This window comes from Eschscholzia californica, unplaced genomic scaffold (genome assembly GCF_041429995.1).
Source record: "Eschscholzia californica isolate CP2 unplaced genomic scaffold, dmEscCali1.0.p SCAF_6, whole genome shotgun sequence".
Taxonomy (NCBI): domain Eukaryota; kingdom Viridiplantae; phylum Streptophyta; class Magnoliopsida; order Ranunculales; family Papaveraceae; genus Eschscholzia; species Eschscholzia californica.
In genome coordinates, this window is record NW_028238483.1 from 38,132,325 (window position 1) to 38,156,680 (window position 24,356).

The 24,356-nt window shown below is 36.4% G+C and overlaps 2 protein-coding genes across 5 annotated transcripts; one reads left to right on the top strand and one right to left on the bottom strand.

Moving 5' to 3' along the window:
- The first annotated feature begins 435 nt into the window (after positions 1-435).
- Positions 436-20,926, top strand: LOC147534526 (ARM repeat superfamily protein). Of its 4 annotated transcripts, none has more exons than XM_086650692.1 (32): positions 436-893; positions 2,077-2,274; positions 2,365-2,546; positions 3,620-3,737; positions 3,944-4,165; positions 4,302-4,518; positions 4,621-4,766; positions 4,849-5,006; positions 5,091-5,240; positions 5,317-5,365; positions 7,764-7,955; positions 9,913-10,092; positions 10,409-10,551; positions 11,498-11,624; positions 12,255-12,401; positions 12,533-12,601; positions 12,810-12,946; positions 13,527-13,644; positions 14,750-14,884; positions 14,992-15,194; positions 15,298-15,445; positions 15,533-15,670; positions 15,759-15,836; positions 15,948-16,436; positions 16,941-17,008; positions 17,100-17,151; positions 17,956-18,042; positions 18,534-18,580; positions 19,765-19,806; positions 19,904-20,013; positions 20,466-20,542; positions 20,662-20,926. In XM_086650692.1, the coding sequence occupies exons 1-32, from the start codon at positions 792-794 to the stop codon at positions 20,692-20,694; spliced, it is 4,362 nt and encodes a 1,453-aa protein (XP_086506818.1). In that variant the 5' UTR covers positions 436-791; the 3' UTR covers positions 20,695-20,926. The 4 variants fall into 4 exon arrangements, 2 of the variants coding, with proteins under 2 accessions (XP_086506818.1, XP_086506819.1); XR_015228313.1 differs by having other exon boundaries at positions 634-893; positions 15,948-16,410; XR_015228314.1 differs by having other exon boundaries at positions 636-893; positions 13,551-13,644; positions 15,948-16,410.
- A 290-nt stretch (positions 20,927-21,216) lies between these two features.
- LOC147534527 (serine/threonine-protein kinase Aurora-3-like) lies at positions 21,217-24,002 on the bottom strand. The gene is made up of 7 exons (XM_086650694.1): positions 23,751-24,002; positions 23,108-23,271; positions 22,756-22,998; positions 22,573-22,668; positions 21,990-22,204; positions 21,824-21,896; positions 21,217-21,725 (listed from the first exon to the last, which is right to left on the bottom strand). The coding sequence occupies exons 2-7, from the start codon at positions 23,246-23,248 to the stop codon at positions 21,627-21,629; spliced, it is 867 nt and encodes a 288-aa protein (XP_086506820.1). The 5' UTR covers positions 23,249-23,271; positions 23,751-24,002; the 3' UTR covers positions 21,217-21,626.
- Between the last annotated feature and the right edge of the window lie 354 nt (positions 24,003-24,356).

The window sequence follows — 24,356 nt, forward strand, 5'->3', positions numbered from 1 at the left end:
ATGGCAGAAGTAAACAAAATGAGGGCTCTTAATAGAAGAAAGAAAATCAGCTACCTTTGTTGGGGAATTGTTTGGGCAAGTTGTCTACTTTCTCGCGCATTTCTCTGAAATACTGAGAGGTTGTGCAGTTGAGTCCTAGAGAACATGAGTTGCATTGAGAATTTTTCATGTTATTTGTAGGAGCTAAATAATGTAAGAAGTAGTTTAGTTCATGATCGGCTTTATGGCTTTCGCAGTACGTCAACGTTATACTGAAAGGAAAGATAAGACTCAATTAATTTTATGTCTGATACTACTTTATTTTTTTTTTTTTACTGAAAGGAAAGATAAGAGATATTGAACATAATTGGGAAATGAAAAATGGTAATAGACATGTTACAAAAGATCTTATCTCATTACTTACCAAATTGTTTATAGTTAAACAAACAAACTATTAAGTATACAAATAATTTCAGGTGATTAAGACCTAAACCACTCAGATTCAGATGACTCAGATTCGGATGACAGACTCAGATGACTCAGACTCGGATGACAGACTCAGACGACTCAGACTCAGATTTAGACGACTCAGACGACTCAGACTCAGATTTAGACGACTCAGACACAGATAGTCCCTTTGGTGCGCCTTCCCTTGTGTGCTCTCGATCTTTCTTATATTTTCCACCTTGTTAAACGTTTTCTCTTTCTCCAAAGTTAAAAGAGACTCCAGACGGGAAGAGTGACTTCTTTGATCAAGTTTGTGGAAAACAAAATCAAATCTGTTTACTGAATTATTAAAACCCTAAGATTTAATGGCAGCAGAAACTGCTGCAGCAGAAGTTATACGTGATGTTGGGAAGAGTCTCTCTCAACAAACACGTCTCAACAAGGATTCTCTTGTCAAATTGCTCAGAGTAACCAAATCCTCAATCTCTTTACTCATTTACTTACTGATTATTTGTTAGACTCATCTCCTATGTTTTATTGATGAAAAACCTCTAGTATAGTTCTTCCAGATTTTAATCTCAGTTTGCTTCATTAAACTACTAATTTTAATACAATTTTAAGTACAAGTATTTTTACTCTTCAGTAGTTCATCTCTCTCTCTCTTTCTCTCTCTCACACACACACAAACCTCTCTTGTGGTTTGGATTGATATAGCTAATTCCTACTTGAGATGATACTGGTTTCTTTCTAGTTAAGGGTAAATACTGTCGTTGAGTTTACCCCAGTCCTTGTAAAGATGCAGTTTATCTTTCTCTCGTTGAAGATCAAGCTACCCACATTGCCCATCTGATATTCATCTTTTCGAAGCTCTTGTTAATCTTCATTTTATCCGCTTTCATGCTATAAAACTCGTCTTCCCTCAGTACAGATGGGTTCCAGTTTTTTGTCCCCTCCCATTCAGATGCATTTTATTTTTAATACAAATCATTCTCTACTACACAGCATCTCGGATTGGATAATTCGGTTTGCTAATTTATATATTATGATAATACGGAGTTCCTTTTATTGTTACAGCCATGGGTTTCTCCTTTTTCGTACTTGCTATCTTGTTTGTTCAATAAAATTCACTAATGAGCTACAGTGTGCATTTACATAATTTTCGTTTCTATCCAAAAATGCAAAACCTCATAATAGGGACAATTGGCGAATTCTATCTATGGATGATGGATCATGTTCATATAAACATATAGTTAGATAACCTCATAATTTGGTATATTCATTACTATACTAAACCATAATACCAAATCAAATATGTGAGTGACAAAGGAAAGCAGTTGGATCTGTTCACGGGTAGGCTATAGGCATGTGAATTTTAATATCATTCTTAAGAAAAGTTGATACTCGGGGTTCTATGTAAACTAATCCATGTGTATTTATACACATTAGGCAGCTAGCCAGGTAGTTGTGAGTTGTGATTCTTGTGACTAATTGCTTACACCAACATATACACTCCACAGTTTCAGTTGAATTATTTTCTGTTAGTTCAACTATACCACGAGTTTGTTTTGTTTGTTTGATACTTCTACGATCTTCTTAAATATTGATGCTTAAGGTTAGTTATTGCTCAATCTTTTTCGACTTCCTATGTAGAAAGCTGAAGATGCTTTTCTGGCGTTAGGTCAGTCTTCATCGCTAAACTCTGCAATAGAACCATTAAGCGATTCTCTTGTTCGGCATAACCTGCTTCTTCACAAAGATAAAGATGTCAGGGTTTTGGTAGCCAGCTGTATCTGTCAAATAATCCGGGTTCTGGCACCCGATCCACCATTCAGTGACGAAGTCTTAAGGGTAATATGTTTCCTAGTTGATATTTCTGATTCAGCACCCGTGCCCCGTTGTCTAAACACGTATATATACCTTAATCTTTCTCCTTTGCAGGACATATTTAAGCTAATTGTCAGTATGTTTGCGGAGCTAGCTGATAATGCAAGCCCTTATTTCACAAGGAGGGCTAAAATATTGGAGACTGTTGCTCGTCTCAAATGTTGTTTGCTTATGCTTGACATCGGCTGCGAAGATCTAGTTGAGGAAATGTTCACCGTCTTTTTTTCTGTTGTCAGGTACATTACTGCTTCTAGAACCGAGGAATGAGGATTGAACACTCTCCATGAAATATTATATATTGAATAATTTGAATTGTTCATGCTTTCTTCCCATGTTATATTATTAAAAAAAAAGAGAAAAAAGGGGAAAATGAGAAGGGAAAAAGAAGAAACAACACATACATAACATTGAATATTTGGTTGTACTAAGTCAGTTGCCCTGTATGAGTTTTTTGCTTGCTTGTGAGTTGCTCAGTTGAAAAATTTAATGTATGGGCTAAATACAAGTCATATATGGGTTTCTATATATCTTGGGAAGCTATGCAAGCATAGTCGTTTTTTTTCTTTTTACTACCAGATTAGAATCTGCTCCAACCCTATAGTTAAGCATTACTATAGAGAGTGTACATCCTTTTATTCAATGTCAAATTTTGAGGGGCGAGGTTAGTAACTAATTTGAAGGTCGAGGAGGTAACGAATGGAGTTCTTTACTGAGGGCTGCATCAAACTCTTGCTTTCTGAATTAGGTTAGTGCAGGCGTTCCAGAAAATGTTGTTAGAAAAACATGAGCAAGATATCCCAGTATATACTATTTTGTCAGCCTCGCCTCTTTAAGAACTTTCTCAGACTTCCTCTTCCAATGGAAAGAAAATAATAGTAGTTGTAGTGGTCTCAATTTTGCCGTCTTTACTAGTCATGCAGACTATGGTAATTTACATTGTTACACATTGTTAAACAATCTGGGGCAATGGATAAATTTTTTGTCACCATGGGATCAGAGATGGAGCTCTAGGGAGTTCATGGGTTGAAGTATCCAGTTATAGCTTGAGAAGGGCATTCTTGGGCATGCGCTCACTCCCTGTTAGAGCCCCAAGTTAATGCATTTTTATTGCATCTAAAAAACGTGGGATTAAGATAAAGTGGTTTGTTTGCGGAATTTTTTCCGTTGGCCTTTCTTGTTGTTTGTAGCTTGTTCTTTCTAGTTTCTACTAACTACTCAACTGGTCAGTAATGTGACGACCATCTTTTTGCCTTCCCATATAGATATTATTGAGATATTTTACTAATTGTAATATAAACGTATTGTACAGAGAACATCATCAAGAAAGCTTGTTTCAGTCTATGCTGTCTATTATGACTCTTATTCTAGAGGAGAAGGTTTCTCAACCTCTATTGGATGTGATATTGCAGAATCTACTGTCTGAAAAGGTACCCGTTTTTCTAGGTTATAGAGTTTTTGTGACCTCTTTTACCTCTAATATTTGAGAATCAAAATATTTTCTAAGAGAGAAGAACAGAAAATTGAAATACTTTTTTTTTTTTCCTGAAGTTATAATTGAATATATGTTCAGTGTTCTAGTCAGGTGTTCCAGTCCTCTTGCTACATGCAAAAAACTGAGCCCTTTTCTCTGCAGGCTGCATCATCTGCTTCAACTAGGCTAGCTGTTTCTGTCATTCAGCAATGCTCTGAAAAGCTGGAGCCTCTCGTTCATGGATTTTTAGCATCTTGTATCTTTGATAGAGATTCTGTAGAGAGCGAACTTAAAGAAGATTACCATGAAATTGTTCTTAAACTTTTCCAGTTTGCTCCACAATTGCTTCTTCCTGTTATTCCGAACTTGACAGAAGAATTACTGGTATTGTTGCCCATCTCTGGTTTATCGGGCACAAAATATGCTGTGTATTTGGCTTGGTTCTTCCACAATCTTATTTTTAATCTTTCAGCTTTAGTACTTTTTAAGACTATGTAGTAACTTTTGATTCTGTTTGCAGACTGATCAGGTAGATGTCCGAATAAAAGCTGTTAATTTACTGGGAAAGCTATTTGCTTTACCCGGACAACAGGTTGCACGCGAATATCGCCAACTTTTTGAGGAGTTTTTGAAAAGGTTCTCGGACAAGTCTGCTGATGTTAGAGTTAGTGCTTTACAGTGCGCGAAAACTTGCTACATGTCCAATCCTTCTGGGCCTGAGTCACATAAAGTTCTTAGTAAGTTATTGAACATTAAAACTTTAATTTAGTTGGACATTTGCTATCTTGTCAGTCTAACTTACAGTTTTGTATGTTGCTGAACCTTGTCATTTTCTGCAGCTGTACTTAAAGAAAGACTATTGGATATTGATGATAAAGTGAGAATGCAGGCCGTGGTTTCCCTTTGTGATTTGGCCAAGTCCAACCTGAAATCCATTGCACCTGAATTGATATTGCGGGTTACAGAACGTCTGCGAGACAGGAGGGTCAGTTTTGCTTGATAAAATGTGTTAGATACTTAGATTGTACGAATTCCACCTAATATAATGTTTTCCTAATTCTCCTCAGGTTTCTGTGAGGAAAAATGCTATGCAAAAGTTGCTGGAGCTTTATCGGTTTTATTGCATTAAGTGTTCCGAGGGTCTTGTGACACTTACTGACCACTTTGAGCAGATTCCGTGTAAAATTTTGATGCTCTGCTACGATAAAGATTGTAAGGAGTTCAGGTCCGGTTATTGAAACCTTATTATTGGTCGTCCATAATGAATCTTTATACTCGGACTTTATCAAATTTCTTGCCACTTTTACAGGCCCCATAATATGGAACTTGTGCTTGCTGAGGATCTTTTTCCAGCCAATCTCTCTGTGAAAGAGAGAACAACACATTGGATCTTTTTGTTCTCATTATTTTCTTTCGCTCATGTGAAGGCTATAAACTCCATCTTGTCTCAGAAATGCAGGTAATGGGTACTGAATAGCTTATATACTTGGCGGTTGTGAAATAGCTATTTCGTCATGTAATGTGGTTCTCCTCAGGTTGCAGACAGAGATGCAGGCTTATTTGGATTTCCGAAAAAAAGGAAAGGTATGGTATATCATATTAGAACAACATGATATTTATTATAAATGTTAGGTAGTACTACAGTAGATTTTAACTGAAACTGGAAAGAGAAGGGAGGCTCTTGAAGATAATAAGGGATGATATTTGCTTTTAATGATTAGAACACCCTAAAGAAAATAAAGATATTGTAGAGAAGAACATAATATGCTGTGCAATCTTCTCTTTTATTCTTGTCAGTTGTCATATACTTTTAGCGGTGCATATCATTTATACATATTAGAAATTGTAAAATGTATCTTCTATATCATTTTAATCAATGTCTAGCTGAAAACTTAGACATTTGCTCCAATTCCAGGCACCACAAGTTCGAAAAAATTCTCATTGAACTCTTGAAGATGTCATTTGATCCATCCAAGTTGGACTTCAATCCTAGTGTGGCTTCAAGATTGACTGATTCTGATTTGACTTAATTGGCTAAGCTTGAAGATTAACGACCACAACGTGAATAACCTGAGAATCATGACTAACACTTACTTGGACTAGTTGTATATGACTCGGCTAAGTTTAATCAATTTGGATGACCATCAGTGATCATCTGACTCGGTGGTTGAGCAATGGGTTCAAGCACTCGTAAGATGAGCTTGTTGCACCACTTGTTGAGCACCCACCTCCCCCACCCCTGCATACACAAAGATAAAAAAAATACAGTGAGGGTGATCTTTTCACCGCATACCTCATGGAAATTTCACGTCATTCTAAAAGTTTTAAAATGATTGGGTTGCTAGGATAATGTACTTATAGATGAGACTATCCTGACAAAGACTAACTCGGTATCTCCAATCTAAAGCCAAAAAGTGGGTTTAAGATCAATATAGCGCTAAGCAGTACGACTCGGACTCGGCTCGGCCAAGGGCCGAGTCAGCCGAGTCACTCGACCGAGTCAGCCGAGTCACTCGACCGAGTCAGCCGAGTCACTCGACCGAGTCAGCCGAGTCACTCGGCCGAGTCACTCTGAATATTATGAAGTTGTTAGTAGTGTATGTATATAAAATAATAACATGATAATACTTGATAAAATCAAGTACAAACTTCAAAATTAAATTACTAGTAGAGTTAGGAACAAGTAGAACTAAATAATCACTCTAGTAGACTCATACTCTAATAGTAATAACTAAGAACTAGAATAAAAAAACTAGTAGACTTGCTATAAAAATAAATAGAAATACAATCTCTACCGAGTCAGCCGAGTCAGGTCCGAGTCAGCCGAGTCACTCGGGCTAACCCTAGACTCGGCTGACTCGGTGGGACTCGGCTCGGTGTACTGCCGAGTCCCGAGTCACTCTTGAGTCACTCGGCTGACTCGGACGAGTCGTACTGCATAGATGTAGCCTAAGCGAGGTCTAAAATGGGGGTGTTTCAAGGAGTTCACAATGAAGTCTTGTCAGTTATTAGGATTTAGATGTAGACTTGCACAAGAGCCGAATAGATGAGTACTCTTCACATGCCTTTCATCATAACAAATTTTGGCTAGTTCATAAGAAAAACCATAACGAAATTTAGTACTACGAATTTCAAAGTGATCATAAATTTGGTCAAAACTCCCTATAAATTTTTTGTTTTGGTGAAAAATGATCAGTCAATTTGTTTTACTCTTCAACTCCCTAGGTACTTTTTTAATTTGCAACACCTTGCAATAGCATTGCAACACCTTGCGACAACTTTGCAACCCCTTGTAATAGTTTTGCAACACCTCGCGACAGCTTTGCAACCCCTTGTACTAGCTTTGCAACACCTTGCGGCACCTTTGCAAGACCATGCAACAACTTCGCAAAAAAGATTGGGTTTTTAGCCAAACAAAATACAAATATTTAGGTTTTTAACAAAAAATTACAAATTTTGGGTTTATTACCAAAAAAAATGTAACTTGTCTTTTTAACTTAAAAAAAGTTAAAAATTGAGTCTTCGGCCCAATTTAACTACGAGTCTATGACATTGAACTACACTAGCACTAGCAGGGTAAATGTTCAACCAAAAAGAGATGGGATGAATCTGAAAAGTGTTGTAATGGAGTTGATCTTTCTAACTTTGTTTGATAATGTTTTGCCAATTTTATTTGGCCTAGTAGAGGGTTGTCACCCAGTAAAAGGATTTAAATGAAATATTAATTTTGAGTGTATTACTGTATTGATAGCTCGAGGGCTGAGGCACACATCTGATCCATTTTTGGCTATCAGAGGAAGTTGAATTGTGTTAATACTATCTTAGCCGTTTGTAGTTGTATTGATCGATTAGAATGATTCTTGGTATCTGATTCTCTGTATCTTATATTTTTTTGGTATATGTTTTTTTGAATAGCATAACGCTCGCCTGGACTAACACAAAAATTTATATTTTCTAATTGAATCTTGAAGTGTTAATGCAGGATAATAGTGTAGAAGATGTGCAGAAGAGAACCAATGGTTCCTTTGGGAAGATGTCAGCGTCTTTTGCTGATCCTTCAAAAGCAGAAGAGTGCTTTCAAAAGTTGAACCAAATGAAAGACAATAACATCTTTAAGGATTTGTTACAAATGTTGGATGTGCAAACAGATTCTATAACTTCCCACAACGTAAGAGTAAGTTATCTTGTACTTTTATCAACATTTGTGACCGTAAGTCTACGAAACTTTTAGATTATAATATCTCTATCTTATTCATGAGTTCAAATATATTATTTGCCTCGGTTGCCAAATGTGCCGTAGTTTAGGGATTTAGGCCAACTCACATGTCTAGTTCCGAAGTCCTTATTGGTAAACAATAACGGCAACCAAGTTTCTCCTCTCCCACCTTTTTTTTTTCCTGTCTAGGAGACTTGTTGATATCTTTCCTCTCCCACTTTCTTTTTTAGTTATTTGTTTCTCTTCTTTCTCCTCTCTCAAGATCACTGACTGATTGCCTTGCATTAATGAGTTCCAATTTTTCTATTGTACTGCTTTGACTCGGTGCAGCGGTTGCTCTGTTTAGGAACATGAATTCCTGAAAAAGAAATAAAAATAAATGGTGGGGGGGTGGGGATGGGGGGGGAGGGGGGGGGGGGGGGGGGGGGGGGGGTGTGCGTCATAAATGCAGGTGCTTGCTTCTTCAATCCAGCATAACGTATATTTGTAATTTCGATTTCGTAGGCGACCTCCATAAGTGGTCTCTACTGCTCCGAGCAGAAACTTAGAGCTCCTGGTGGAGCAATATGTAATTTTGTTGGAGAAAAAGTTAAAAGGAAGAAAAAGAACCATGTACATGAGAGGAAAATGTAATAGGTAACTTACGTCCGCGGATGGAACATTTGAGGTATTGGGGCAATACAGTATTTCAAACCGAATTGGGGGCTAAACATGTGAATTGACTTGAACTAGGGGGCATTCGTTACTCGACACTTATTATTTATCAGTGTACCAAACATTCTAAGAAAGTTTCCGCCACTTAAGGGTCAGACGTGAAAGCTTTATACGGAGGTCCTTGCGTGATAATAATGTTTACTTTTCCAACTAGAACTAATTAAACCATATTACATGTTAATTAAATTCAAAATTTCTTCGAAAGAATCAAAACTCTACCAAAAGATCTATTTGTGACTCAATCCTTTAGGTTCTATTAGTAGGGAAATCATGTAACTCTCTAGTACTTCTAATTAAGGTTTTGACTCACAATTGGGAAGTCTATAATCTGGAAAACACCATCCTTAAGAATGTTTTAAAAATGTTTCTGTGCCTCTTTTACTCCAAAAATGTGAAGCGCCGCGTTGAGGCGGATGCCTCGATGCGCAGGCGCGCACTAATTCTTTAGAAAAATAAATAACACCACATTTATGTACAAAATTAAAATAGTATGATGTTTTTCACTTTACGACAATAATATAGAGACTTGACTGCTTGAAAAACAAGTTAAATGTTGATACATCTTATGTTGTATAAACTCAAACAATGCGTGTAAGTTTTTTTTTCTGTAGATGTGTACGCCTCGAGGCGAAAACAGACTGCCTCACCTCGAGGCGCGCCTTGAGGCGTATGCATCTACCGAGTTTTAAAAGACTGATCCTTACAACATATCAACACAAAAAAGGAAATAGTTTTAATTAGAAAGAAAAAACTTTGGGTTTTCAATCGGGTCGGTTTGCTGCTTGTTGAACGAGCTGCACCTAGGTCCTCTAGTCTATTTGGTTTGACGGGCTTGAACTCCTCTCTTTGGTTCTCATCACTTCGCTCAAACTAATACATCTTATATCTTTAAATTTTCTATATCTTAATGCATTTTCATTCTCAATTGCAAGCAATCTCATACGTACATGTGAAGAGGCCGTACATTACTTCTGTAGGCAGAGAGATTAGATTATGATTATCTTTACCTTTTACTGTGAAGGCATCCAAAAATGCAATTATGCTATTTTTGTCAACTCTTTTCTCTGTTTTGCTTATCAATAGTTACTTTTACGTGCTCAAATTTCTATGCTATTTTTGTCAACTCTTTTCTCTGTTTTGCTTATCAATAGTTACTTTTACGTGCTCAAATTTCTACTAACCCTTTTATTTGTTTCTTCAGGATAGTTTTCTAAAGAGAATCGGCAAGAAACATCCACTCTTCGAATTTTTGAGAACACTCTCTGCAAAATGCTCATTTAATATTTTCAGCTCAGAACATGTGCATTATATTCTATCAGATCTTTCCATGAAAAAGGTTGGAAGTAAGGATACAAATGCATCGTCCCTCAATCTCCTATCGGTAAGAAAATTGCTTTATGATTACGTAGATGTTCTAATTCGTGCTTGAAGCAATTTTTTCTAGTCTGTGGATGCCATTCATTGGTGTACAGTTTTATGCAACAACTTTGTATTCCTAACACAAATGACTCTTCTTTAACAATTTGTCATTGCTTCAAAATTGACTTGTGCTGTTAGCCTCCTTTGCCAATAAGTCACCAATTTTTTTAATATGGGAAATTTGTGAGATATCTTCAAACAAAATAACATTTCATAAGATAAGTTAAAACCAGTTTTAAGTTGATCTGCTATTTACTTCATCTGTCTTCTTGAACTAGACTGTTTCGAGCGTGTATCCATCATTGCTTAGAGGATCTGAAGAGCAGCTAATGAAGCTTTTACTGGAAGACAACAACTCAGTTCATGAAAAGCTGCTTCAAATTTTGGCAAAAGCAGGTCCTCATATTTCCATCAAACTGAGGTACATATTGCCTCCTGTTTGATTCATAACTCCGGAAAAGTGTCTAAGATACTTCGTTGAACTTCCCTCTCTTTATGTCGTACTTGTTAATGTGTGTTCGATTGCACATCCACTGTGTTGGTGTGTAATGATCAGACCAGTAGTCACCTAACTTTTCACAGCATCCATCTCCAAAATATTGTCCGTGTCTGGTGTTCCCTAGTCTGTTGACTCTCAAAGGTCATCTATGAAAAATGAATATAATGAGTTGTGCCAAAATTGTGTTAGTAGTTCCCCTTTCTATTCTGAACGGGTAAATCAACCACTCTACTTCTATTTTCTTGATTTGGGACTTGTTTACTTGCTGTGTCTGAACTCCCCTCTCTCTATGCCGTATTTATTGTTGTGGTTTTATTGTACATCTGTGGATTGCTATGTAATGATTTGCACCAGTAGATCACCTAACTGTTCATTATGTCCATTTTCCAAAATATTATACTAGTTCTCTAGTTTGTTGGGTTTTGAAGGACCATCTATGAAACCTGATCCAGGGCCTTGTACTGTTTTCCGTCACAATTCTTGTATGTGGTATGTTGCTCCTATGTAATTGGAGAGGTTTCTGGTTCCCGGTTACCTCTCCAGGACCTTTTACTGTTTTCCGTCACAATTCTTATTCCTTTTGTATCTTCCGCTTCTTCTAATATTAATTCAAAGTTTCAAAAAAAAAAGTCTATGAAACCTGATCCGTTTTTTCGAGTCAAAGAAGCATTAGAAAATGTTTTGGAAATTCAGGTAACCATCAAGGTTGAGATATATTTTGCAGTCAAAATGTGTTATTCTCTGTATTGCTTGAATAGTTTAATAATAACTGAGCTTCTCGCACTATTGCTTTCATATCGTTTTGTGTGCTTTCTATCCTTAATGCATTAGTGCATTACGTAACTTGCTTTGGTTGCTTGTTTTCTAGAGATATTTATCCTACACTGGAAAGGGTGTGTTTGGAGGGAACTCGTGTCCAGTCAAAATATGCCATTTCGTCCATTGTTGCAATAAATGGGACATCTGACGAACTGGTACTCTCAGATTTATACAAGGTATTATATCACTTCTTTCAGCTAGTTATTCAGTCTGTTACTTGTTGATATTTGTGCTGACCTAGGGTAATGCTGGTGGCTTTTACCTTCTTATTCTTCTGTAGTTTCATATATTTAGTATACTCCCCTGTGATACTTTTGATTTTTTTATATGAGCACGATTTGTCCTCAATATATCCCTAGTCTATCAGGAATTTGATTTGCTAACATAAGCCTCTAAAATCACCTTCTTGACCATGATTTTTAGTCGTGTTTTTTCATTTTTTGTCGCACTGATTTAAACCTGAAAGGAAATGTATTTTGTATATATATCTACATACATATATATATATATATATGTATTATGTACAATGTGTTATGCGCAATCAATTTTGGTTGTTAAATACTATACTAAATTTGGTAGGAAGTCTAGTAATTCTCGATTCTTTCAAGGCCTTACGATAAGGGAAAGAGGAAATGCAAGTATGTACACTAAATTTTGTGTGGTATTATTTCATTTGTTTATAATTTTCTTGTGCTCATATTATACTCTTAATGATTTATTAAGTCATCATTTTTGTTTCATTCTTAGACGTAGTCTTAAATTTTTGTGTATGGAAGGCTTATACTATTATTGTCTTCTATTTTCAGAAACTAGTTGATTCTCTTCGTTCTGGAGAAAATGTCCCCACGGTTTTACAGTCTCTGGGCTGTATTGCACAATATTCTGTACCTATCTTCGAGTCTCAGGAGGAGGAGATTACATCCATCATCCAAAATATTTTTGACGAAACTAATGTGAGTTAGTTTTTGTAATTTTGCTTGCCAGGATGACACTATGAACTACTTCTTTCAACCTATATGTTCTTGTGTGTTTTTTTTACGTGATGAAGTTTGATGGCTTGAGATAGAAAATTTATATTTTTTAGGCACAATCCCTGAATGAGCTGTTTATGTTTGATGAAGATCCGGAGTGCAGCACTTCTTGCAAATTGAAGGTGAAGTTTCTTCCTTAGTCATCCTTCTTTGTTTGCCTAACTAATTTGCCTACTTTTATAAGTTATAAAAATATATGTGGATGTGTTCCAACTTCCAAGTCAAAACAAACCTCTTATTTTGGTGCCGTACTTCTTGTGGATGATGATTCTATGTAATGTTTAAAATATTTACTTGGTCTCTATCCTGGTTCAATGGTCGGCCATGCAGATATATGGGCTAAAAACACTTGTGAAGAGCTTTCTACCACATCAAGGAACTCAGATTAGGCGCAATATTAAGGAATTGTTGGACATTTTGCTGAAGATACTCCCTGAGGGTAAAGTTTCAGATGATCTTGTATCGAGGTATTAATTTCTAGATCATGTAACCTCTGATTTCAGGTTTTAATTTTTGTTAAAACTCCTGTGCGGTCAGGTCGTGCGAACTCTAGTTCTAAGCTCGAAAATCTGAAACGTGTCACGTATTTTAACGGTCAATAGATATAATAATATATCTAATACATTTATTATTAACACAGTATTAAGTTTATTAAAACTCAAATCAGTCCACAAACTCATATATCATCCATGAATAAACCATTGGAGTAGGAATTCAAGTTGGGCAAAAGGAAAGTCGTTCAATGACTTTACCTCTAAGTGGGATGAGTTAATGATGTAATTTCTCGCGGCTAGTCTGTCCTCTTTCATTGTACTATACCACTTTTTGATTATATATTAATTCAAACTTTCAAAAAAAAAACCATGAATAAACTATAAACCAAAATTTACATATATATGTCAAGGTAGGCCATCAAAGAGCCATTTCAGTCCATAAACTACAAAATTTGAAGAAAACTCAAGCAAATATAGACATTATAGAGCCAAATCAGTCCACAAACTCACATTCTATATTATGCTTATATGCATTATTGAACTTGTTGTGCAGTGTTAGTGACAAAGCTCACATCAGGTTAGCTTCTGCGAAGGCTGTGCTCAGGCTTGCTAGAAGATGGGATTTCCATATTTCGCCCAGAATTTTTCACCAGGCGATTAGGAAGGCCAAGGTATGAGCTATAAGCTATAAATTATGTGTAGTTGTAAAGAGGTAATTCTTGTGTAACATCGAGACTCCTTTTGATATATTGTTGTGCTCGGTGTAGACACTCGTGTACTTTTCAGATACTGGTAGTCACTTCACTAGGTATAAAGTAAGTGTTTGTATGTATATCTTGTTTGTAACTTATAGGATTCTGGTTTAGTGAAAAGACTGATTTATCCAAATTTGGGTATTGGATTGGGTTGAATGCTCTAAGTTAAAAGATGGGTTGGCTGAAGCAGAAATTTTATTCATAGGTTTTAGGTTTTGAAAGGTTTGTTTTCCATAAATAACTTGTTTGAAGGTATACGTTGCGAACGCAAGGGCTAGTTTGAATCGTTCATTAGTGGTGGTTGTTCGCAATCGTCAACACTTAAGATTCTCAGGAAGAAAACTCATCCAATTATATCTGCAACCAAAAACCATCCTTCCCTTCCCACTTCTCCCCACCACAAAAGAGACAAAATACCAGTTTCTCCACCATTTCCAATAGTCCATATGCACACAAAAAATGTGCTCCCTTATTCCACCCTGCCTAACTTCACAATCCATATTCCTCCATTTCTGTATTTTTAGCAGATGAAGAGAGAAGATTAAGCTCTTGTATAGACTATAGTTCGGGTGAATAATGGCAAACCAGTTGCTTGCTATGAGCCTATGAGAAAAACTCCTTTATCCAGTAATATCTGTTTTGCCTACACAACTTGCCAAATTTTGGCTATGTAGAAGCAACGGAAAAGACTAGGATCGTGAGTCCTTGCACCTAGGACCCAGAGGACTGCCTACCATTGCGAAAGTACACAGAGATAGCAACTAATCCTAATCTAAAGAAATAAAGAAACCCAGATGCTAAGGAACGACTTATAATTATCTTAAATCTAAAAGTGTCAATAAATAAAATACGAGTAAAATGGTAAGGGGAAGTAGTAAATATAAATTATTGAAAATCTGGGCCTCGGCTTGTTTCACCCTCTTTTCCACCTCCCATCTTTGAGTCTGTATAATTAGGATCCTTCCATGCTCTTATTCTACACTATTTCCAATAATATTCATGTCCACTTGTTCTGTTGCAGGATCCTTCATCTATTGTTCGTCGACCATTTCTGGATAAAGTACACAAGCTCTTGAGGGACCGCCTTGTCCCGATCAGATATGCCTGTGCTTTTGCTTTTGGCGCCTCAGACTCTTTCAAAGATGTGCAAGCTGACGTACATGATCTCCTTCGCTGTTATTCCATTATTTCTTTTTTTACCTTCTGAAGTTCTCAACAAATACATGGTCCTGTGTGTTAATTTATTATGTTCATTTGGTCTAGTCCTTGAGACATTTATCAGAGTTCGTTAACGACTACGGCAAGGAAGCTCGGCTCCGCCAGACTTCTGATATGCAAGACAGCAGAGGAACAATGACGAGCTACCCAGAATACACATTGGTCTACTTGATCCATATTCTTGCTCATGATTTAGATTTTCCTTCTGAAAATTGCCACGATGAAGAAGTTTATGCTAGGTTTTGCAGGTAGTATATTTCTTCTGTACAATGTTGTTGCATCTCAGTTTTGAATATCACATTGCTCATGCTTGGTACCAGTATCATATTAACATGTTGCCTTCTTTTTCAGTCCACTCCTAGTGGTTTTGCAGGCACTGTTAAATGCTAGGTTTGTCAATAGTAGTAAGAATTTTGTTGACGACGCTTCATCGTATTTGCTAAGTATCTTTCGTGCGGTTAGAAAAGCTGAGGATGCTGTTGATCCTCGTATGACTCCTGTACGTATTGTGAATTGTTAAAAACAGGGTTTTTACCTTTTGAACCTTTACATTATGAAATTAATAGATGGATTACTTCTATTTCAGAAGCTACATATTTTAGCAGAAATTGGCATCCTCATGTTAAGAGTGCTTAGTAATTGCATATCTTCATCTCATACTCCTGGACTGGTTTTGCTGCCGTCGCATTTCTATAGAGATGGTGTTAATGCCAAAACTGATGAAGTAAGTTGATCTGATATTTTTCAATAGTTTATTTAAAAGATTCTGGCTTGTTACGCTGAAATTATTATTTTAACTGTGGGTTGCACAGGCAAACCGTACTGGGAGATTCATTGATGAAAATTTTATCCAGCAAGTCATTTCCATCTCTGAATCCCATATGGCGAGGGTACATTGTTATAACCTATCAATTATTTGCTTTCATTTGCCTATTTTTATATCTAAAATCAAATTTCTCCCTTTAGGGCTGTTATAGTTACAACATATGTATCTATTTCAGCCAGCTAGTCCTCCAGCTAAACGTGGTAGAAAGGTTCAAGAGGATAATATTCAGTTAGTTGGGGTAAAGCACCATGTGAGGTTGCCACTGCAAAAACAAGTTGATCTTCTAAAAACCAGGACGAAAGCAGAACTGAAAACAACCTCCGAGCACAGAGTGGACCCTAATGAAGATGTGAGAGAGCAAGTCACTGCTACAAATAAAAATAAAGGGGAGGTATGTCTCCAGACTTCTAGATCAATGGGACTGCGAGATCATAGGAAAGGAGCACCTGAAATTACTGATGCAGACCAGGGAAAGTTCCAAGTTTCATCATCTTGTGGATCAGTTGTTACAAAGCCTTCCATTTCTCGGTCACAAGTTTCTGCCCCTGATATAGATTTAACAAACTCCCTTCCTACAAAAAGCACTGATAGGAGAAAAACAAGGAGTGCAGCAGCTGTTGAAGTTTGCGGAGGATCGGGTATGGATCTGAAAAATAATTGCAAGGTTTGTGGTTACAGTCAATTCGAAATCATGGAGTTCAATATTGAGGTGGTGGTTGTTCTTTTCTTTCTAAAGCATCAACTCTGACTCTTTCTTGCTCAGGATCTTCAAGATTTTAGGATTCTAAAATAGAATCATCTAGCTTGTACTTTGAGTCAGATTTTCATCTCAAATTCAATTTTTTTTTGTTGATGACTCGCTTTAAATTTTAAAATTCATGCAATAAAGTATTGAAACAAGTTGGATGGGCTCTCTTAGGGACTTCACTAGACTTCAGTATGTTTACTTCAAGCACAATTTTAGCCTCATCAGTTCAATTTAAGTTTTCCAACATGAAAGAATAACGATGTCTGCAGTTTGTTGTTGTATCTGAAAGTAATAAACAGAGTCAGTTTAGCTATGCATAAATGAGTTGGCGTCAGATGCCTGTAAAACAAACACCACCCTTTTACACTGTTTTCATATAATCTATGAGGCATGAGCTGACATAACTAATGCAATATACAGGAAAGTGGGAATACACCTGAGCTGCTAATTGGAAAGCGGATAAAACTGTGGTCTCCAATTGATAATTGGTGAGGATTGATAAAGAATGTGACGTGGACTTCAAAAACTTACTTGTCAGTTGTGGTCTTACATTATCTTTTTTCTTGTTCTGCTTTTCAGTTTCTGTTCAGGCACTGTTGATGAATTCAATTCTCAGAACAGTTCTCACAAAGTAAGTTTCTGTAATGTAGTTCAATATGATAAAACAGTGAATTCTGCAGGGTTAATTTCCAAATTGTTAGTATTTCGGTTATCATAGTAGACAAGGTTTACCAATTTAGTCCCAACTCCTGATCCATAGAAGGACATTTATCTCTGTGCACTTTGAACGGTGAAAGTAGCAAAAAAATAAAGGTTGCAGAGAGCTCGTCTCTGCCATTCTGGAAAACGAATTCTTAATGCGTTAATTACAGGAACCACTGTATAGTTTTGCTTGTAACACACTTGAACTAGTGTAAACAAGTAGAAAATACGAGAAGGGTAGGTTCGTACTACAGTACTGAACTATTTGAAAGTAACTGTTTTTCTGTCTTTTCTTTTTCAACTTATTTGAGCTCACTGTTTCAAAAGTTCCAGAATGTTGCTTCGGTTAAGCAGATGGAACTATCGATCAATCCTTCTTTAAGTGTTAGGTGTTGCAATTTCATATTTTTCCTAAATGGTGTTTCTCTGTCTTTCGCTAACACTGATATAATCTGGCAGGAATCGATATATGGCCATATGACTCATATCAGCATGTACTTGAACCTATAAATTATTTTTATAATCTTGGATCTTTGTCTCATTCATATCTTCTAAATCAATGCATTTGTTTTTATGGGATCTTATGGTTATTTTCCGTTATTTAAGTAAGTTCATGTTATTTAATCATATTAGGAGTGTTGCTTCTTCATAAAAGGTAACTTTATTATACATGCACCCATTAGTTGAGCCCCGGGTTAACTGAAACTTCTTAAAATTTTGTTGCAATTGAAAGATTACCCGTGATGATGGGGAAGTTGTAGAGTTATGCTTGGAAAGTGAAAACTGGGAGATCATAAGTAGTGAAGCCCTGTTGAAGGAGGTGAGTATTATACTATTATGTAAATCTTATTTCAGTTTTGTTTTGTATATGCCTCTGTCAGCTAACATGATGTAGCAGTGGGACTCTATAGTTAAGAAAAGAAACCAGGCTAGGGCTACTGTTCATGTGTGGGTGTTTTAAGTAAATGTTCAACGCGGACTTAAAGTTGGTTGTAATTAAAGGTTCTTTAGAGCTGGGGTAGAGTTATCTTAGATTCTTATCTGCTTATTGAATAATCTAGCTTGTTTAGGGCCCATCTATATCATCTGTGACTGTAACTAGACGAGTTGGTTAGGGCAGTTGAGTCGATTATGGACATTCGTGTTAAGATCAAACAAGGGCCTAAAAACAAGGGGAATCATGCCTGATTTTCCTATCCCTATTACATCAAAGCAGCCTTAGTTGGACATTATGAGTCACTGTTTTATTATGTCATTGGTTTCTACTCCTTTACTTTAGATTCTTTTTGAGCTTGTGCTGCATTATTACAGGACAATTTATTGACGAAGGAAGGAAGCAAGCTCCGACCGAAGATTAGGTGAGTTGTTGAAGGTCCTAATCTTTTCAATCGGCTTTGGTGCTGCAGATCAGTTCTATAATTTTATGCTATTACAATTGCTTATACTTTTATAAGAAATATCTCACTTGGAAACTCACATTCTTCGGGAGATTTGTAGACAAACTCTTTGTGGGTCATGAACCATCAGCTGGAGAAACCAGAATAGAAATAAAACGCAAGAAATTGCATTGAGTACAATTTTGTGTTGGTTATGGTGAAGACATGTCAACATCTTTTTAGGCTTTGGTTCCCTGTCTGCAAACCATGTGCAAGTTTTACACAGGAAAGTTCAAACCCTGCAGAACGAGGCCTAAAAAAAATTTGATGGATCCTTTTTGACAAGGCTAGGGATTGCTGTTTAATTTTCCAAAAGGATGTTTCGTATCTTTATCACTGACTTGATCTGTAACCTTAAGGGGATAACATGGATATACAGATATATTAATTGAGAGTAATCTCTTTTCTAGATACTGCATATGCATTTTTTGGCTTCTTAGTGTAAACATAAAATATTTTGCATTTCCAACAATTATTTTCTTGCATGTACTCAGATCCTCATCATATCCTATAAGGTGCATGCATCAAGTATGACTCATGGATTGATGTGCATATTAGGCATGTGTGGCATATATTTATGATATACATTAGGTTTGCTATTACTTCTCAGTAAAGGCAAGTAATTTCATTTTATAACATGCGCGCTTTATATGCCTATGGCATATGTGGGGAAGAACTGTTTTTCTTTCCCCACCGCTTTCTTTGAAAGTAGTTCCAGACTTCGAGGTGCTCGTTAATGTTGTTGTACAACCCAAGTTATGTGTTCGCATATATACCTTATGTTGCATATGGCCCACATAAGTATTCATGTTTGTTGTTAAAGGACTTATTCCTAATTGATCTTGTAAACTCATATGGTTTGACAACAAATCGGTTCACCCGATTGATCTTGTAACTTTTTTAACAATTGGGGACTGAATATTAGTGTACATTCATGGTATACCAAGCATGTCCTTGGTTTAGTCAATCATGGGCCAGGACAGTTGCAAGAAAAAAAGCAATTGACAAAGTGTTCTGGTAATGTTTTGTGTCGGATAATATTTTGTTCTACTCTATGTCCTTGCTTGTTTGAAACAAAAATGATTTCTTCTTTCTTTATTGTGCAGGAAATGTCAAGATCTATATCGGTGGACAGAGTCTTCCAATGGGTAAGCGATGCTTGGTTGTTTTGTCACGTGTTGTCCGACCTATATTTGTTAAAATTTTACATTGAACTCATGTTGTACTGTGGGTGAATTCTATCAGGTCTGCTGAGGTAGTTAATGATGCTGGAGATAAACCTAACTTACAAAAGACAAACATATCAAGTAAGAGAAAAGGAGATGTTAGTGGTGAAAAAATACCATCTGTAGCAGGTAATGTTGCATGGTTCCTTTTTTAAGGTTCTAAACTCCTGATATTTCTAGTAACATCACGAACTATGTCAGTATTTGTTAATCTCGAAAGTCGTAACACAGCTTAGTCAGCCAACTATGGACTAGGCTACGCCTAACTAGCATGACCTGTTCGGTGGGGAAAAAAATGCCCTTTATCATAAGGAACTTGATTTTATAACTCTGCGATTAGAATTACAGTGTAGATTTACATCATATTTATATACTAATATCTAGTCTGAATACTACAAAATCAGCTCGTTAGTCCATACCTGATTCCTCCAATGCTCCAAAGCCAAAAAGGCTTAAGAACTAGAACTGCCAGTCTCTTGGACTTCATGTACATTTTACATCGGGAAGGGTATATACTAGATTAAGTTTACATTAGAAGAGTCCGTGATCTCAATGTCATGAATGAGTTGGTAATCTTTTAGGGGAAAACAAAGAGCAGAAGAAAGGACAAAAAGCGGTTTCTGCAGCATCCGAAGTAATTGACGTGAAAGAGGATGCTGTAAGTTCCTTCTACAACTTAGCCACGTCACGATTTCTGCGACTTACTCTATACTTCTCAGCTTTTCTCCATATCTGCAGTTCTTTTGTGGTTTTTACCTTTATTTCGTTTTTCTGCAGATTGCTCGAAGAACTCGGAGTCGAAAAACTTGAGCATTTGTTACAACTTGGCCACTAAATTGTTTGAAGAAGTGGTGCTAAGATAGCTTAAACCTTTTGTGAATAGTTTTCGAGATGTGTAAGAATGTCTGAGTTAATAGATGAACCTGTTAATGTAAATAAATTAGTGTATTCAATTACAATATCTGCACTCTGTTGTATTACACATTATAGGTAACGGTTGTTTTTTGGGAAAGGGAAAAAGTAAACCTAGTTTTTCTTTTTCTATGCTTGTTCTCACTAATTTTAGCCTAGTTCTCATGGTTTTAGGTATTGTCTGTGAATCCAGCCCATGAGAATTTTGGCAAAAATTATATGATCGTGAAGATAATTTACAACTTCCCTATTTTTGCATATAAGCATAAGTCACTTTCTTAGTATAGATGACCATACTTTTTAGTGCTCTTTCTTTTCATGCTCCTTGGTTTTCGTTCTGGCTTCTTCATCGTCATTCCGATGTTAGACTTTCTGTTCACAATCCAACTCTACTGCCATACTTGTTTAATCGATAACAAGTTTGTCATCCATAAAATCTTCATTGATATTCTTTTCGTTCCCAAAGATTGTAATTGACCGTTCCAACAAATAACTTACAACAAATACCTCCTATCACTTCTCATACGTTCATCACATTTGAAATTTGAATTCAAGTAACTATCCCTTCATTTTCTCTAATAACATGTCCATGAAATCTCCCAAAGCAGGACTAAAGGACATGTAGACAATCACCACATTTGAAATCGCAAACTTACTATACATGCAGAAATAAAAGTCAGTCGCAGGGGTCATAGAACAACATTAAGACGAAATCTTCGAAACAAATAATTCAAATTCTATGATCTTGCAGAGCAGAAACTCCGGCGAACTTTCACTGTTCTCGTCTTCTTAATATGACGTAGCAATAATAATCACTTGGAAAGCTACTATTAGCTGCAGGTACCAGAAGGGTCAGCATTCTTGATAATCCATGGATGCTCCATAATTTTTGTAAGTGAAAGTCTCTTAGAAGGATCCTTCACCAAAAGCTGCACATTTTTCAAAATAAAAAACGTCAAGACTGTCTGATTATGTAATCGTCTCTGCAAATCGAAATGGGAACGGTAGCTAGCAAGAAATAACTTACCAAACGAATGAGATTTTTCGCTTCCACAGACACATGGGGAGTGGGAGGGAAGCTGTAATCAACCTTCATTATCCTGTTTTTACAAGGACAAATTCACTAAGATATTCAATTATAGTTGAATAATCCATACGTAAGATCAAGAAGTTGATCAAGATACTATCCTAACCTTGTAAAGGTCTCGCCTTGGGTTTCGGCTTCAAATGGTGGAACCCCATAAAGAAACTCGTAACAGAGAATACCCATTGTCCAGTTATCGACTGCGTAATCGTGACCTCTGTTCTCTACCATTTCTGGTGCTAGGTAATCCAAAGTCCCACACATTGTCCTTCTTTTATCTCTTGACCTGACTGACCATCCGAAGTCTGCAACTTTAAGTCGACCCTGGAAAAGTAAACCTCAGATCTCGACCACAGGGACAATAAAGATAGCGTAAGGAAAAAAGAGAGCTGCAATATTAAAACCCATATGCACTTAAATTTCAAACCAATAACCTCTTGAAATCCATTATATATGTCAGCAAAAATGTAACACTACACGATTTGCTACTAACAAAAATCGTATAAACAATTGTCATCATTGCTAATCACCTAAACTTATAAGCAATATCTTAATGTGAAGATGTGTAACTAACATAACTCCAAATTTGCATAAACAACCTCACCGTTAAACCAACTAAAGTGGGCTACTAAGGTTTTTACTATACTAAAAACTCACCCCAATAAGATTATGCGAAAGAGAGTCTAAATTACCTCGTGATCAAGCAACAAATTCTCCGGTTTGATGTCTCTGTGAATTACATACTTCCCATGGCAATATATCAAGGCTTTTGTAAGGCTAGCAATATACTGCATTCCACCACAGAACAAGTAAAATAAATACATAATGGCAAGGGGAAAATGAACTCAAAAACTTTGATTTCAGTTTTGTTTTACCGTTGCTGCTTGCTTCTCAGTGAGATGTCCAGTCTTACTGAGTAACTTGTATAACTCTCCTCTATGTGCGTATTCAAGAATTAAGAATATGCGCTCATCATCACGAAACCAACCAAAGAGGCGGAGAACATTGGGGTGCCTGAGGTTACTTTGAATCTCCATTTCTCGACCGAGCTGATGAAGAAGATTGTATTTTTCAATCTGCTTTATAAAGATCACCTTGAGAGCAACAATGTAGTTGCTCTAAAAGAACCGAAAAAATCATCATTAATTCTTTAAACAAATTCTGAAAAAACAGATTAATTTAAAATTAATAATCGTGGAGATTTATAATTGAATAAATTTTTTTTACCTTCTTCTCTCTGGCGAGATAGACTCTACCAAATTTACCCTTTCCAAGAGGTTTTGCAACATCGAAATCTTGCAGAGACCAATTTTTTATAAGTGGGTTTTCTTCCTTGTTGTTATTTGCCTCCTGATCTTGGGAACCCATTTTGAAGATTGAAGGGTTTGAACCTTGTTTCAATAAACGGTAAATTTATAAAATTTCAGGTGAGAGAAAAAATCGGATTCAAGTAAGGCCTCTTCTTCAAAAAAATCAGCAAATTATACATTCAAAATCCATGCTAGAGTTAAAACACCTAATGACCCATGTTTATACTAAACCAACAAGAACATTGAGTTGGAACAAGATCTGAGTTTGGGTGATTATCATACAGAGCCAAAATTCAGCATATTATAACAATTGACAAGAGTTGCTACTCAAATTTAGGGTATGGACAAGATCTAAGATTGGGGTTTATAACCCCAAATACCAAATTCAACATACCACAGTCTATTAGGGTTTTTCACTGAATTTGGAAGTGGAAGCAAGAGCTTGAATTGGGTTATCATAATCCTAAAATGTGAAATTAGAAAACCTAAGAGTGAGAATAACGTTTCAAGTCAATTGTGGGAAAGAACAAAGAGAAAATGTTAGAGAAGGAAAAATTTACCTTAATTTTGCCCTAACTGTGAAAACCCTTCACTTGGGTCTCCTACTTGATGAGATCCGACCACCTTTCCGGCGTACCCTCTCAATCGAGTTCTCTTCTCTGTACCCAAATGAACGTTTTTCTATTCCCACCAAGCACCTAAAATTGTTTCAAAATTAGAGATTTAAATTTTGGTCCCATATAAGTTTGTTATCTGGCAACTAGGTCCCAGATTTGTCATATTTAAAATATTGGTCTCACATGAATTGGAGTAGATTCAAAGTTGGAGATTTCCTTTTTTTGATCCCCAATTTGTGACCAACAATGCTTTTTTTAGCCTACAATTGTGTCTTACAGTTCGTCTTAGTCCTCATATGTATCTCACTTTCCAATTTCGCATCTCTGGTGTTTTCTTTTCTTTCCACCTCATCTACTTCATCTATATCTCTCCTCCACATAATCTTTGGAGAGGGGTTCCAAAGAAAAGAACAGGAGGGAGGTGTTGGGTGCTCGACGACGATGCTGACAATGATGGAGATGATGAAAGTTTTTGCAAAACTAAATAAAATTGAACAGTTACAAAATGAATGATCCCCTCAACCCTTCTGCCCCCGTAAAATCTAAAAA